The sequence below is a fragment of the Chelonoidis abingdonii genome, chromosome 1, assembly GCF_003597395.2.
Source record: "Chelonoidis abingdonii isolate Lonesome George chromosome 1, CheloAbing_2.0, whole genome shotgun sequence".
Classification (NCBI taxonomy): Eukaryota; Metazoa; Chordata; order Testudines; family Testudinidae; genus Chelonoidis; species Chelonoidis abingdonii.
In genome coordinates, this window is record NC_133769.1 from 320,926,848 (window position 1) to 320,941,237 (window position 14,390).

General features: G+C 42.8%; 1 protein-coding gene across 1 annotated transcript in view; it reads right to left on the reverse strand.

Moving 5' to 3' along the window:
- Positions 1–11,884: 11,884 nt before the first annotated feature.
- Positions 11,885–14,390, reverse strand: part of RFXAP (regulatory factor X associated protein) — a 10,996-nt gene continuing 8,490 nt past the window's right edge. Inside the window, exon 3 of the mRNA XM_032805924.2 lies at positions 11,885–13,681. Within this exon, the coding sequence (XP_032661815.2) occupies positions 13,571–13,681 (111 nt within the window). The 3' untranslated portion in view covers positions 11,885–13,570. The remainder of the gene's footprint in view (positions 13,682–14,390) is intronic.

Consider the following 14,390-nt stretch of genomic DNA (forward strand, 5'->3'; position numbering starts at 1 on the left):
AACTGTGGTTTTCAAAATACTCATTGCTCGGTTTCTCCACCAATTTTTCTGTGCTTTTCTGACTGCAGCTCCCCTTCCCTTTTTAGCAACTGAGAATGGAGAAAGCCCACTCGCTCCATTTCAGCAGTTAGTTACTTCCTCCATTCTGTATCCCAGGTTCATCCTTTCCTTCTGCGCTGCCCTCTTCGGTGAAAGATAATTGACTCCCTCCAACCTACAGGGGTGGAGTTGCAGCCTCCTCCTCAATCCCCTGTTAATGGCTGTATAGAATGGACAGCTGGGCTTGATTATAGACATTCTCAGCACCTTCCTCTTCTACTCAGAGAGCGAACATGTCCCTTCCAGTTTTAGAATCCAGTTGTCTCCTGCTGATAGTGCAGCAGAACACCTGCCCAACTGCACTGGTCTCTTTACTAAAATATTTTTGGTTTGTAGGGGGTTTCACCTCCGAACGCAAGGGCATTTGCACAGTAATAACTAATGTGATTTGTGTGTGATTAAAACACCAGTCACCTCAGGTTGGCTTTTTCCCTTCTGCATTCCACTCTCTGGGAGTAATCCTTATAAAAATAGCCCCATTGACTTTAGTAGGACTACACCCCTGAGTAAGGGCTGCTGTAACAAGTTCCTAGTGTGTAAACCGCACTTGCCTTGTTAAGGGATTTCATCAGATTTTAAAACATTCACAGCAGACCTGACAAAACCCTAAATTACACTCAGGCCAAATTTTAGAAAAGCAGCCACTGATTTGCACTGCCCAACTTCAGCTGCCTTACACCAGATTATCCAGGTTACTTAGGTGCTTATCACCATTAATTTCAATGGGAGCTAAGGGCCTAAACATCTTTGAGAATCTGGGCTGTTGGGCCTGAATTTCAAAGGGCCTCAGTGTCTGCAGCCCTCATTGATTTTAGCTGAGTGGTCAGCCTATTCTGAATGACAAGTCCACGTTGTCTGAAACTGGGCATAAATTTCCCATAACTTATTGCAAGGTAATTCTGTATTTCACTGTAATGCTTCCCCATTACAAATGGTGATATTTTCTGCTCAAAGGTCCTCATGACGCTGTCAGCTAGTATTCAATCAAAAACCTTTAAACGAACTCATAAATACTGCAGCTTTTGATAGACTGCCAGAGAGATTTAAAAGCCACTTAGAGGAAAACTAATTTGCAAAGACAGGGTTTTTTTTAATGTTTTTTTTTAAATCTTCTGGGTATCAACAATTCAAACCATGTTTAATGTTCCTACCGAGAAGTGCAATGTATCAAAAGAGAGTTATGAGATTTAAGCTGCTGGTGGCACAAAGAACATTCATCATTGTACTCAGACCACTTATTTTCCTATTAAGAAATCTGTGCAAGAAAATTGTTGTGCATTGATGATAGTTTAATTGCTGCCAGTACTTCAGAAATACCAGTATTAATATATCACCTTTTTTCAGAGCCTGTTCAAGCAAACCTTGCATCCCCCATGAAGCCATCAGTTGGCCCCTTCCTTTTCCCACCCTTAATCCCCATTTACCCCACATCAGATGGGCAGGTATGTAGTGTGTCCAGACCTGGTCTATGCGTGTTTGTGGAGAGAGTTAGGAGCTCATCTGGAATACTGTGTGCAGTTCTGGTCTCCCATGTTTAAGAAGGAGGAATTCAAACTGGAACAGGTACAGAGAAGGGCTCCTAGGATGATCCAAGGAATGGAAAACCTGTTTTATGAAAGGAGACTCAAAGAGCTTGGCTTGTTTAGCCTAACCAAAAGAAGGTTGAGGGGGGATATGATTGCTCTTTATAAATATATCAGAGGGATAAATTTAGGGAGGGAGAGGAATTATTTAAGCTTAGTACCAATGTGGACACAAGAACAAATGGATATAAACTGGACACTAGGAAGTTTAGACTTGAAATTAGACGACGGTTTCTAATCATTAGAGGAGTGAAATTCTGGAACAGCCTTCCAAGGGGAGTAGTGGGGGCAAAAGACATATCTGGCTTTAAGACTAAGCTTGATAAGTTTATGGCGGGGATGGTATGATGGGATAGCCTAATTTTGGCAATTAATTTGGCAACTGATCTTTGATTATCAGCAGGTAAGTATGCCAAGTGGTCTGTGATGGGATGTTAGATGGGATGTGATCTGAGTTACTACAGAGAATTCTTTCCTGGGTGCTGGCTGGTGAGTCTTGCCCACGTGCACAGGGTTTAACTGATCGCCATAGTTGGGGTCAGGAAGGAATTTTCCTCCAGGGCAGATTGGCAGAGGCCCTGGAGATTTTTCGCCTTCCTCTGCAACATGGGGCACGGGTCACTTGCTGGAGGATTCTCTGCAGTTTGAGGTCTTCAGACCACAATTTGAGGACTTCAGTTACTCAGACATAGGTTAGGGGTTAGTTACAGGAGTGGGTGGGTGAGATTCTGTGGCCTGCATTGTGCAGGAGGTCAGACTAGATGATCATAGTGGTCCCTTCTGACCTTAAAGTCTATGAGACTGAGTTTCCTGTTAAACAGGAGCACAGAAGGCCTTGCAGTGCAATACACCTCTACCTCGATATAACACTACCCGATATAACACGAATTCAGACATAACGCAGTAAAGCAGTGCTCCAGGGGAGCGGAGCTGTGCACTCCGGTGGATCTAAGCAAGTTCAATATAACGCAGTTTCACCTATAACGCAGTAAGATTTTTTGGCCCTCAAGGACAGCATTATATCGAGGTAGAGGTGTAGTTATGGCTGCAATAAAGGGACAGACATACTCATTGCCCTTAGGGCCCAAAGTCCTGTTGTCCCTGCTCCATAGGATATGATTGTGACACAGCTGCCAGCTAAGGATCTAGAACCCAATCCAACACCCACGGAAGTAAGTCTTGCCAATGAGTCCAATGGGTTGTCAGTCAGGACTATAGTCCTTTAAGTCAAACTATAGTGAAGTGTCCTACACATTAGCTCTGCAGGTTCATCCCTGGTGGTGACCAAGATGGTAGTTGCGACATTGTCACAGGAGAGCTCTGCTAAGGAGAGGCAACTTATACTTCATACCTTATGGAACTGAAGCATGAACATCAGTGGGCCCGCTCCACTTAACGGTGGAGGGAGAGGCATCTGTGTCTAGCTTTGTCTGATCTGACCCTGCTGTTTCATGGCTGACAGCATTTATTATCTGCTTGCAAAGCTATGAGACTCAAGAAGCATGACTCACCACTTGCTACTTAGAGAGATGCAGAGTTCCTTAGATGTGACTACTATGGGAAAAACTGCAGCTGTTTCTTTTGGTTGAATAGAATCATTAATAAAGAAGTGTGGCTTAATTTATTTGTTCCTGGAATGGATCTCAAGGGGAAAGCCAGTGTTCTTGGCTCATTAGGGACTTTTTCTCTTTTGTATTCAACTTTAAGACTACTTAAATTCTATCTGATAAAGCTGGGGGGAGATCTATAGACCATTTGAAATGTAATGTGTGATATCATCCCTAGCAGTGCAGGGCAGTTTGTGCTGGAAGTCAAAACAATAGACAAGCATTTCATCCTTCTTCCTATTAATCTCTCTCTCATTACTGATTCCAAGAAAATGAGAAGGAGATGCGGTAAATAAAGCTTGGGGTGCAATGGAGTAAACTCAGAAAACACATTAAAATGTCATTTTCAAAGCTGAGGCATATTGCCCATAATACAGATTGTGCTGTTATCTGGGAAGTTGGTTTTATCCTGGACGTCTCCTGCTTTTGAGTTGGGACAGGCAGCTAGTCAGAACAGTCTGCAGGTGCAAGTGTGAGCTTTAGTGAAAGAGCTGAGAAGGGTCCATGTAGGGCTGCAGCTTTTTAAAGCTCTTAGGACTAAATTCTGCTTCACTGAGGGACCAGGGAGAGTGGAGATGTAGCTCATGAGCAGAATGCCCCATTCCACCAAGGAAAGGTGTGATGGTAGGGAGCATTCTGGACAGTGCTATGTGTGCTGCAGAAATTTGCAGCTATGCATGCCTTCCTATCCTTCCATCTGAGGCTGTGCATGGCACAAAAGGGCCTAACCATCGTCCCAGTCTGGCTGGGCACTGCATAGCAAGGGCTATGGATGGCTAGGTGCCCCCACAGTATTAAGGAGTTGTGTTCTGTCTGGCTCCTGGATAGAGGAGAGAATCCCTGTACCTTCTTTCACCCAGTAAGCTGCTGGAATGACTCAACAGGAAAAAAAAAAAAAAACAAGTCAGAGTCAGCAAGGCCTGTTTCTTAAGGCATAACCTTTATAACAAGAAATACAAATAAGTTCATGTGAACAAAAAGTCTCCCCAGCATCAAGCCATGGCTCTTTGTGCAGAGCACTACGTTCTTAATGGCATTCTCCTCCCAGAACAACCATTCTCAGATCCCTTTCCTTTGAGCACTTGCTGAGGGGTATTAACCCTTTGTTTAGCAGGGGTCAGCTAATACTCCTGTCAAACACCCACTTTGCCCCAGAGCACCTGCACAAGACTAGACAACATTTAGCTTTTATTTTACCATCAACTACCTGGGCAAATTAGATCAAATACTCCCTCCTTAAATTGATTCCCTGGGTTAGAACATAAGACTGGCCATACTGGATCAGACCAATGGTCCATCTCACCCAGTATCCTGTCTTCTGACAGTGGTTGATGCCAGATGCTTACAGGAAATGAACAGAACAGAGTAATTATTGAGCAATCCTCAGTCATCCAGTCCCAGCTTCTGGCAGTCAGAGGCTTAGGGACAGCCAGAGCATGGGGTTACCATCTTGGTTAATAACCATTTTGGAGTTGGTTTAATTTTGTTTTAAATTACACACTGTGTCCCTTGAAGTCAGTTGCACTTCCATCATTGCCGGTGTGAACACTTGCAGCTATTTGTGAACTTTTTTCTGATGTGCGGTCTTAGGTTTTTTTGTTACATATGTATACTGCTATTTTGTATTCTTAGTTAGTCCTAAAATGGTCATGCACAATAATAGCACAGGAAAACTAAACTAACCAGTTAATTTCAAATACATAATTCATCATACATTGAAATATATGGAAGTTTGGTTAATCCTAACCCCTGGCACTTTTAAATACATTATCATGTCATCTGTATCAAAATGTTTCTGATATTACAATGTGCTAAAATATTACAGTATCATTAATTCACACTCATGCCTGCGAGACACTGCAGATTAGTGAGCACGGGAACAAATTTAACAAAGAGCTGGGATAAGTCATCACTACATTTTCTTCATTTATTTTGGCAATTTCAGTTCTGTTTTTCTTATTTATAATTCTTTCTAAAATACAAATTTACCACAGCATACTTTGTAAAGATAATTCATTGTTAGTCATTCAAGATCTCATTACAGCACTGCCTCTGCTATTTAAATTTTGCTGATAAATGGGGAGATTAACTCCTTTCTGTGTGGATTATAAAGTGTGTATAGTAATGAAGGCTCTAATCCTCCAAAGATGTATGCATGTGAGGGACAAAACTATGGATTTGAGGGATTCTCTGCTGTTTATTAGTATGTATTAGTTATCACACTCTAATTGAAGCAAAAACCAGTATCAAATGGAATCTATAAATATACAAAGGCTTGGAAGGATTATATTTTTATTGGTGAATGTCAGTAAACATCAATTTCACAGCATATACACAAACCAGTGGGGAAAATATCCATCTATAATAATCAGAATTTACAGATAGGTGAAATAAGAAAAATGCAGTTTGAGAACCTATTAAAGGATATTTACTTTGTATATTTTCATATGTGATGTTGAAAATGTGTGTTCTAGTGGTTAGAAAGCTTTAATTTTTTGGATCCCAATGTCTGCTGTCATTAAATAATTATTGTCTGACATCCCCCCATAATTTCCTGCAACTGTGAAAATTTAAATTGATAGAAATTAAAAAATGCTTAAAACCCATAATTTTGTGCAATTGTGAAAGTTTAAATAAATAAAAATGGAAAAAAATGCTTAAAATTAAACATTATCTATCAAAATTATTTCTAAAACAACAAATTCTGCCAAGCCTAAATATACAAGAGTAAAATACACAAGTTCTCTCTCTGGTTGATTTTGGCCCTTCCTCCCACTATCACAGCCAGGGCCGGCTCCAAGCACCAGCTAAGGAAGCAGGTGCTTGGGGCAACCAATACCAAGGGGCGGCACTCCGGTTGCTACTGGAGTGGCATGTCCAGGTCTTCGGCAGCAGGTCCCGCAGTCCCTATTGGAACGAAGGACCTGCCACCAAAGAGTGGAGTGGTGCGATCGCGCTGTGGCGGTGGCTTTTTTTTTTTGCCACTTGGAGTGGCAGAAAACCTGGAGCCAGCCCTGATCACAGCCTGAGCAAAATTTCTTTATCATCCAGAAAAAGGGGATTTAGGGTATGTCTACACTTCAAAAATAAACCCATAGCAGGAAGTCTCAGAGTTTGTGCTCATGGGGCTTGTGCTATGGGGCTAAAAATAGCAGTGTTGACATTCCCCTTGTGCTTGAGCCTGGGACCCACCCTCCTAGCTGGCTTTGAGTCTGGGCTCTAAGCCAAATGGGAACATCTACTCTGCTATGTTTAGCCCAGTAGCACAAGCCCTGTGTGCCCACGTAAGCTGACCATGCTCTGAGACGCCCTGCTGCAGGGGTTTCTTTGCAGTGTACATGTACCCTCAGTGTCATTCTCAGGCAGATGTCCTTGACATTCCAAAAACTTGCGAGGGCAAATTAGTGCATGAGTAGTGCCACTTGTACCCTTGCCTCTTGAGACAGAAGTAGCCGCCTTCATGAGCCTGGGAGTTCAGAGTCACGTTAAGTCCTCCAACTGGCAAACTAGGCCTTGCTATCACATCGAGAAAAACATTATGCTTCCTACATAGTTAAGTAGCTTTTCCAAATCCTTTGTCCTCTCAAGGGTGACTAGGGCTGCCTGAAAACAATGTACTTAGTCTGATGTTTGAAGAACACACTTTATCAATGTTTCATTTCTTTGGATAGAATTATCCTGGTGTAATAGTGATCATACACATCTTGTGCTTATTGTTAATAAAGTTACTTCCAAACAGAGAGCAGTTTTTTGGCTTGAATTTTTCTGTGTGGCTGAGATTTACAAATTAAACCTTGATAAGAGTCTAATGCCCAATCCTGTTCCCATTCACTACAGGCATAGGAGCACCCCCCGTTAGAAAACTCTCAATCAGATGAGTAAACCTTATACACATAGACCCACTGGAATCCGTGATTCTTGTTCAAGTGCTTGCTCATGCCAATTCCATTCTAGATGTGTGCATGCCCACGGAGACTTTTGCCCTAATAGTATCTGTAGGGTCGGCTGCGGTGCCCCCGAGGGCTGTGCTCATGCGTCAGTATATCAGGCGCCACCAGCTGTACACCCTCTCAGTTCTTTCTTACCATCTGTGATGGTCGGTTGGAATGCCCTGTCTTGCACTGCAAGAACATTAGCGATTCTTTCAGCCCATTGTTCTGTCTCTTTTGTAGTTAGTTTTTAGGTACTTAGTTTAACTGTTAAGTGTCACATAGTTTTAGTAATTAGAGTCCCAGCTAGGACTTAACTGTAAAGTGGGGCATGCCCCATGCTTTAAGCCAGGTTCATCGTGTACCCAGCTGATGCCCATCGTGACCCCCACAACAGCTGTTTCAAGTGTCTGGGGGAATCACACAGAAAAGACAAGTGCGGGATCTGCAAGCACTTTCACCCAAGAACCCAGAAGGAATGGGAGATCCGCTTGAGAGCCCTCCTCACGGAGACTGTGCTTCGTCCAGCCTCAGAGCCCTCTGGTCAAATTCTATGCCTAGTACTTTGGCATAAGTGTGCAGTGCACCGCTGGCTACAGAACCCGCCCAGCACCATTCCCCTTTGCCGGTGCCCAAGAAACAGCAGAAGCCCAAGGGCCCGTGGGCATTGCAGGACAAGGGGGCTTTGGACAAAGGACCTGTGTCAGGTCACGTGCTTGCCCCGGAGCTACACAGGGGTATCACTGTGGTCAGACCCCCTAGCCCAGCCAGGGATCCACCTCTGTCTCCCACAATTTCAGGTGTCTAACCGTCAGGCCCTGCTAGGCAGGTACAATTTCAACTTGTAGGACTCTATCAGCAAGTTCAAGAAGGGCCTTCCACAGGACCAAGCCGAGGAGTTTGCCACCTTAGTGGATGAGGGTAAAGCAGTGGCGAGAGGCGCCCTCCAGCTGGCCTGGGACATTACGGACTCAACAGCCATGGTGGTTGCCTCTGCAGTAGTCATGAGGCACAACTCCTGGTCACAGTCCTCCAGGCTGTCCCAGGAGATGCAAACTACCCTCCACGATATCCCATTTGAGGAAGCAGGGCTCTTCTCAGAACTGACTGATGCATGGCTCCACAGCCTTAAAGACTCCTATGCCACCCTCCAGTCCTTGGGCCTGCACACCCCTCAGTGGGCTAGAAAGCAATTCCGGCCGCCGCCTCCATCAAAGTTGTGGAGTGTTACCTAGTCCAGCTCCTACACAAAAGGAAAAAGACAAGGAGTTTAAGCAACAGCACCTTTCATCTTCCTGCTCCTTTGCCGAGCTTGGCCCCTCTCAAGATCAGGGCACCCAGAAGCAGGCATTTTGAGGATGTGTCTGAGGACAATGCCCAAGCCACTGCCCAGGATCCACTTCCCTGCTTTTTCCTCGATCGTCTACCCCACTTCCGTTCGGCCTGGTTGTGGATGACCTCGAACCACTGAGTGCCCGACTCGATTGTTCACTACACATCAATGTCAGGGAGCTTAAAGTGGTCCACTTGGCCTGCCATGGCCTTCCTACCTCACCTGAAAAACAGGGTGGTCCAGGTCCTGACAGAGAATACAGCGGTTATGTTCTATATCAACAAGCAAGGCAGAGCCAGATCATCTGCCCTTTGCCAGAAAGCTCTCAGACTATGGACATCTGTGTGCAATAAGACTTCCATCTCGTAGTCACACACCTCCCCGGGGCCAGGAACGCTTTGGCAGATCATTTCAGCAGGACTTTCTCGTCTCACCATCAATGGTCTCTCCATCTGGAGGGGATCAGCATCATCTTCCACAGGTTGGGTACTTCCCGGGTGGACCTGTTTGCACCCAGACTCAACAGGAAATGCCACGACTTCTGCTCCTTTCAGGCATCTGACAGAGCCTATCGGATGCTTTTCTGCTCCCATGGTTGGAAGCTCTAATGAACACCTTTCCCCCAGTTCCACTGATCCACAGAGTCCTCATGAAGATCAAGCAAGACAGAGTGAAGGTGATCCTCATAACGCCAGCTTGGCCACACCAGCACTGGTTCGGCACGCTGCTGGACCTCTTCATGGTGACTCCATTTCAGTTACCGCTCCGGCTGGATTTTCTGTCACAAAACCACGGCGCCCCCTGCACCCGAACCTGGCAGCATTGCATCTGACGGCTTGGCTGCGGCACAGCTAAATGAAGAGGAGCAAGAGTGCTCTGCCAGAGTTCAGCATGTCTTGCTGGGTAGCAGAAGACCCTCCACTAGAGTGACCTACACGGCCAAGTGGAGACAGTTTATGTACTCGTCCTCAAATAAAGGCATTCGGCCTGGGCGGGCTTCACTGCTGTTATTCTTGGACTATGTTCTTCACCTCAAGCTCCAAGGCCTGTCTTTGTCATCTATTAAAGTCCATATGGCTACTATTTCAGCTTTCCATCTGCCACTAGAGAGCAGGTCGATTTTTGCCCACGGCATGACTGCCAGGTTCCTCAGTGGCCTTGAGCACCTCTATCCGCATGTCATGGACCCAGTCCCTCCGTGGGACCTAAATCTCATGTTATCCCAGCTCATGGCACACACACCCTTCGAGCCTCTGGTTTCCTATTCTCTCCTCCTTTCTTAGAAGGTTGCATTCTTGGTTGCAATAACTGCAGCCCGCAGGGTCTCTGAGATTAGGACACTTAGCTCAGAACTGCCCTATATCGGCTTTTACAAGGACAAGGTCCAATTGCATCCACACCCAGCCTTCCTGCCGAGTTTCATAGGGGCCAGGAGATTTTCTGCCCATCTTTATTCCAAAGCCCCATAAGTCGGAGGAGCATCGGCTGCATTCCCTAGATGTCAGAAGAGCACTAGCCTTCTATATTGAACGGACCAAGCCATTCTGCAAATCTACACAGCTGTTCGTCGCAGTGGCCAACAGAACGAAAGGTCATCCGATGTCTGCTCAAACAATTTCTTCTTGGATCACTGCTTGCATTCATTACTGCTAGGACCAGGCAAATACCTGACCTGCTAATGTAGACAAACAAACTAAACTGACAGAGAAATAGGCAGCCTCTGTAGAATGTTTAATATAAATTGAACAGATCACTACAAGGGCTCAGCCCCTTTCAAGGACTGTGAAGGCACCGTAGCCTGGCCTGAGAAGACTGAAAACTGGAATAGTAACCTGATCTTCTCTCACAGATGAATGACAGATTCAGTACCATAAACAATACTCTGTATCCAGGTCACTCCATTAACTCAATAATTATACAGCCTGAACAGATGTTTGTGAGCCTTGATAGGCCATCTGGCAGAACATTTGATCTAGGAAATTGCATCAAATAACGGCTTGTGTGTGGATGATGATCAGCCAGCATTACAGCATTCAAACATTGTAGAAAAGAGGTGGGATTGGACACAGATCAATGTGACTGTGACCTGTTGTGAATCTGGTTTTATTTTTACAGCATGAGTAAGTTGGTGTTGGAGAAGTAGTGCCAGTTTTTCCCAATCCGGTTACTGACTTGGAGGAGTACTAAAGACTCCTATGTACATGGGGTAAGTGGTGTATACATTTGAATGCTGGGCATGTCACACTCCCCCCATTCTGTATATCATCTCACAGTTAGAGAACTCAGCTAGAAGGTAGAAGACCAGAGTTCTAATCCCCACTCTGCCTGTTTTGGGGCACACACCTGAACCCAGATCTTCCCTCTCAGACAAGAGCCCTCACTACTGAGCTAAATCATATTCTGGGGTGGGGCTCTCTCAATCTCTCCAGTAGAGCTGTATATATTTAAAAAAAAAAAAAAAAAAAAAAAAACTTAAATATTGAGAATGACTCTATAGCCCCCATGGTTGGCACAAACACTAGAGACCTGGGCAATGCCTACTCCAATGACTATTTATTTTATCCAAAATGGAAGAGCTTCAATGGAAGATACTGAGAGAAACCCACACTGGAATATTCCATAGCCCTGTGATTAGGGCACATAGGTGGGAGACTAGGGTTGAAGTTTCTGTTGGGGATTTGAATCTCTGTCTCCAACATTCCAGTTACTGGGAATAAAAGCCCACTAACTTGTTTGACCAAATCTTCCAGCAAGGCATCCAGTCTGATTTGAAGAGTTCAAGAGATACAGAATACAATATGTCCTTTCGTAGCTTGTTCCAATGATTAATCACCCTCACTGTCAAAACTTTGTGCCTTTAGGTAAGCTAGATCTCTCAAATATACTTATTTGATATGTTAACCTCTGAAAAGGAACTATGAAACACACAAGAAAGACGCTCTGCCCCAAATAGATGTCATATGTGAGAAAATTAAGCTAACAGATATTAAAATAGCACAGATCATGTATGTGAGTTCAGTCGGCTTGCAATATGGTAGATAATAGATATTTGAGTTATGTGATGTGCTTGCAAAATGGACTTTGTATGCATAAGTTATTATTCAAGGAAGTAGCCTGTTCAACCACTGCATCCAAAATTCTAATTTTCAGATGCCAGTATCTCTCACACAGTTTAAGGAAGGCATATGAAAAATATAGCTTCCTTGTTTGATTGCCTTTGACACTGAGTGAAATCTACTGGGAAAGACAACAGAGTAACAAGTTATCAGTAGAAGGATGACAAGCCTCACAAAGAAGCTGCTAGTCCCAACATGATTTGATTCTGCTTTCCCCTTTTTATATTTTATTTTCTTCTCATCCCATACATTTTATTCTTTATGGCCTGAGTTAAATCAACCTAGTTATTGAAGCATAGTTCTAATTGAAGCCATTTTATGTCACATCTTTAAATTGTAAGGCTCCTAACATGCTTTACAAGCTCAGTAAATCACAAACAGCAAACTTCTTCCTGAGTTATCACTTCACCTTAGTAAATTAATGTCCAATTGTTTTTAACAGATAGGAATATCACACACTAATGATTTCAGCTTAACAATAGTCAAATACTGAAAGTTACTGGTAGCTGTGTACATGGAGGATTTCCTGAATCAGACATTTGATTTAAACATTCACAAACATAATTTAGATAGAATGAGTATCTTGAGTGACATTTTGGAAAGACACCATTAACAAATCAAATTCTGATAATTATGTATTATTGTAACAATTAGCAGTCATGTTAACTATTACTAAAAGATTAAAAGAAAAATTCCTAATTTACTTTTGCATTTGACAGCACTTTGTTTAGTCCATTTCCAGATCTACTCTGTGTAGACCAGTTTCTTCTGGTTTCTCCATCTCAAAAAATAAATTAGAATTGGAAAAGGTAGAGAGAAGGGCAACAAAAATGATTAGGAGTTTGGAACAGCTTCCGTAGGAGGAGAGATTTAAAAGATTCAGACTTTTCAGCTCGAAAAACAGACTATAGCGGGAGGGGGGAATATAATAGAGGCCTATAATATAATATAATATAATATATAATAGAGGCCTATAATTCTTAAATTAGAGGTCACTTTATTCTACTATCACTCAGCAAGCTATGGTCCACCACTATTGACCACCAATTCTTTAAATATTAATTTTTTTAAACCTCATGAGCATTGGCTAGTGGAAGGCCATGTAAACAATGAAAAAAACCTTACGTTATTTTCTTTTTTGCCTCCAGTTCTTCCTTTAAATGGCAATTTTTCCTTTCTATTCATTCTGGGGCTATTTTCCACATCAATTCCTTCAAACTACCTATTATGCTGGTTACAGCCCTGTAGCACTTCTTTTAGTGAGAATGGTTAAACATGCCAATCCAGCTAGACTTGTGAATTATGGACACACCAACAGGATCAACCAATGTTTTACACAATTAGCCATTAGCGCAGCTACTGCATGGCATTATTTTGTCTTTAACTGTTAGTGCAACAGAAGCTAATGACTCCAAGCCTCCTATATCCCTGAGCAATATGCTACTATGTCATCTTACTGGGCTGGCTCAAAGTCAGTACTTTTTTTATTTCACAACTTCCACAGAAAGTAATTGCCTCTATTTCTTCAATGATTGTCAACAAAGAGTGACTACACTGAAGCTATGAAATCTTTCACATAGCAAAGTGTTTAGTTTATAATTGAAGACTTTGGTAGGAGTAGGAGGTTATGTAAGGATTACTGATACAATGATATTTACATAAAAAATTATGAATAAGTTACATCTCTGAAACAGAATGGAGAATCAGATTCCTCCTGATTTGCTCACAAATTTGTGGACATCCATGCAGCTCAGAACCCCAAAAGTGCAACCACAAAACAATACAGGTATAACACAGCAGCAACAATTTTAGTCTTCCATCTTAATATTTAACTCGCCTTTTTTTAAGATACATATCCCTCCACCACTTCAGCATGAGATTCTGCTGCAGATCTTTGTCCCCATCACACAGGTGCTCCTGGAAACTGTTGCTGCCTTTGTTCCAAAGCTTGTTGACTTAACAGTTGTTGCTGTTTCTGCAGAAACTGTACCACCTCCGGACTTCTTAATAACGACTTAAAGAAAAGAGGATTTTTTAAATGGACACTAAAATATTTAGAATAGAAAATATCCCATATTTGTGAACTATGCATTATATCAGTTTGTTCCTTATATTTTATAAATAGGAGTTCAATAAAATTAACATATTACAAAACATGCCCACAAAACACACCAAAGTGGGAACCATTTTCATCATTACAATACCCCCAGAAAAGAAATGGAGTCAACATTAATGCCACCTTCAGTTAACTGAATCAAGACTGAAAGATGTGCATATGCCACTTCATAATACTGTATACTTTTATTAAACAAAAATAAGTTACTGTCATATAGACAATGTAAACATCTGCTTTAAAAATATTTAACTGCAGTTTAATTTGAACTATGCTACTTGAATTCCATATAGCAAACTACCTCAAATCCCTGTTCTTTTGGAGAAATACGGAGTCTGTCATTGAAGTAAGATTTCTATAAATATTTTATATTTATAGTTTATCATACTAACTTGTTACAAGACAGAAACAAACAACTCTTAGGGCTTGGCTACACTGGAGAGTTGCAGCACTGGTGAAGGGGTTACAGCGCTGCAACTCACTCTGTGTACACACTTACAAAGCCCAGCTAGCGCTGCAACTCCCTGGCTGCAGCACTGGCTGTACACCTGGTCTGATTGGGGTGTAGCGATTCCAGCGCTGGTGATGCAGCGCTGCTCATCAGGTGTGG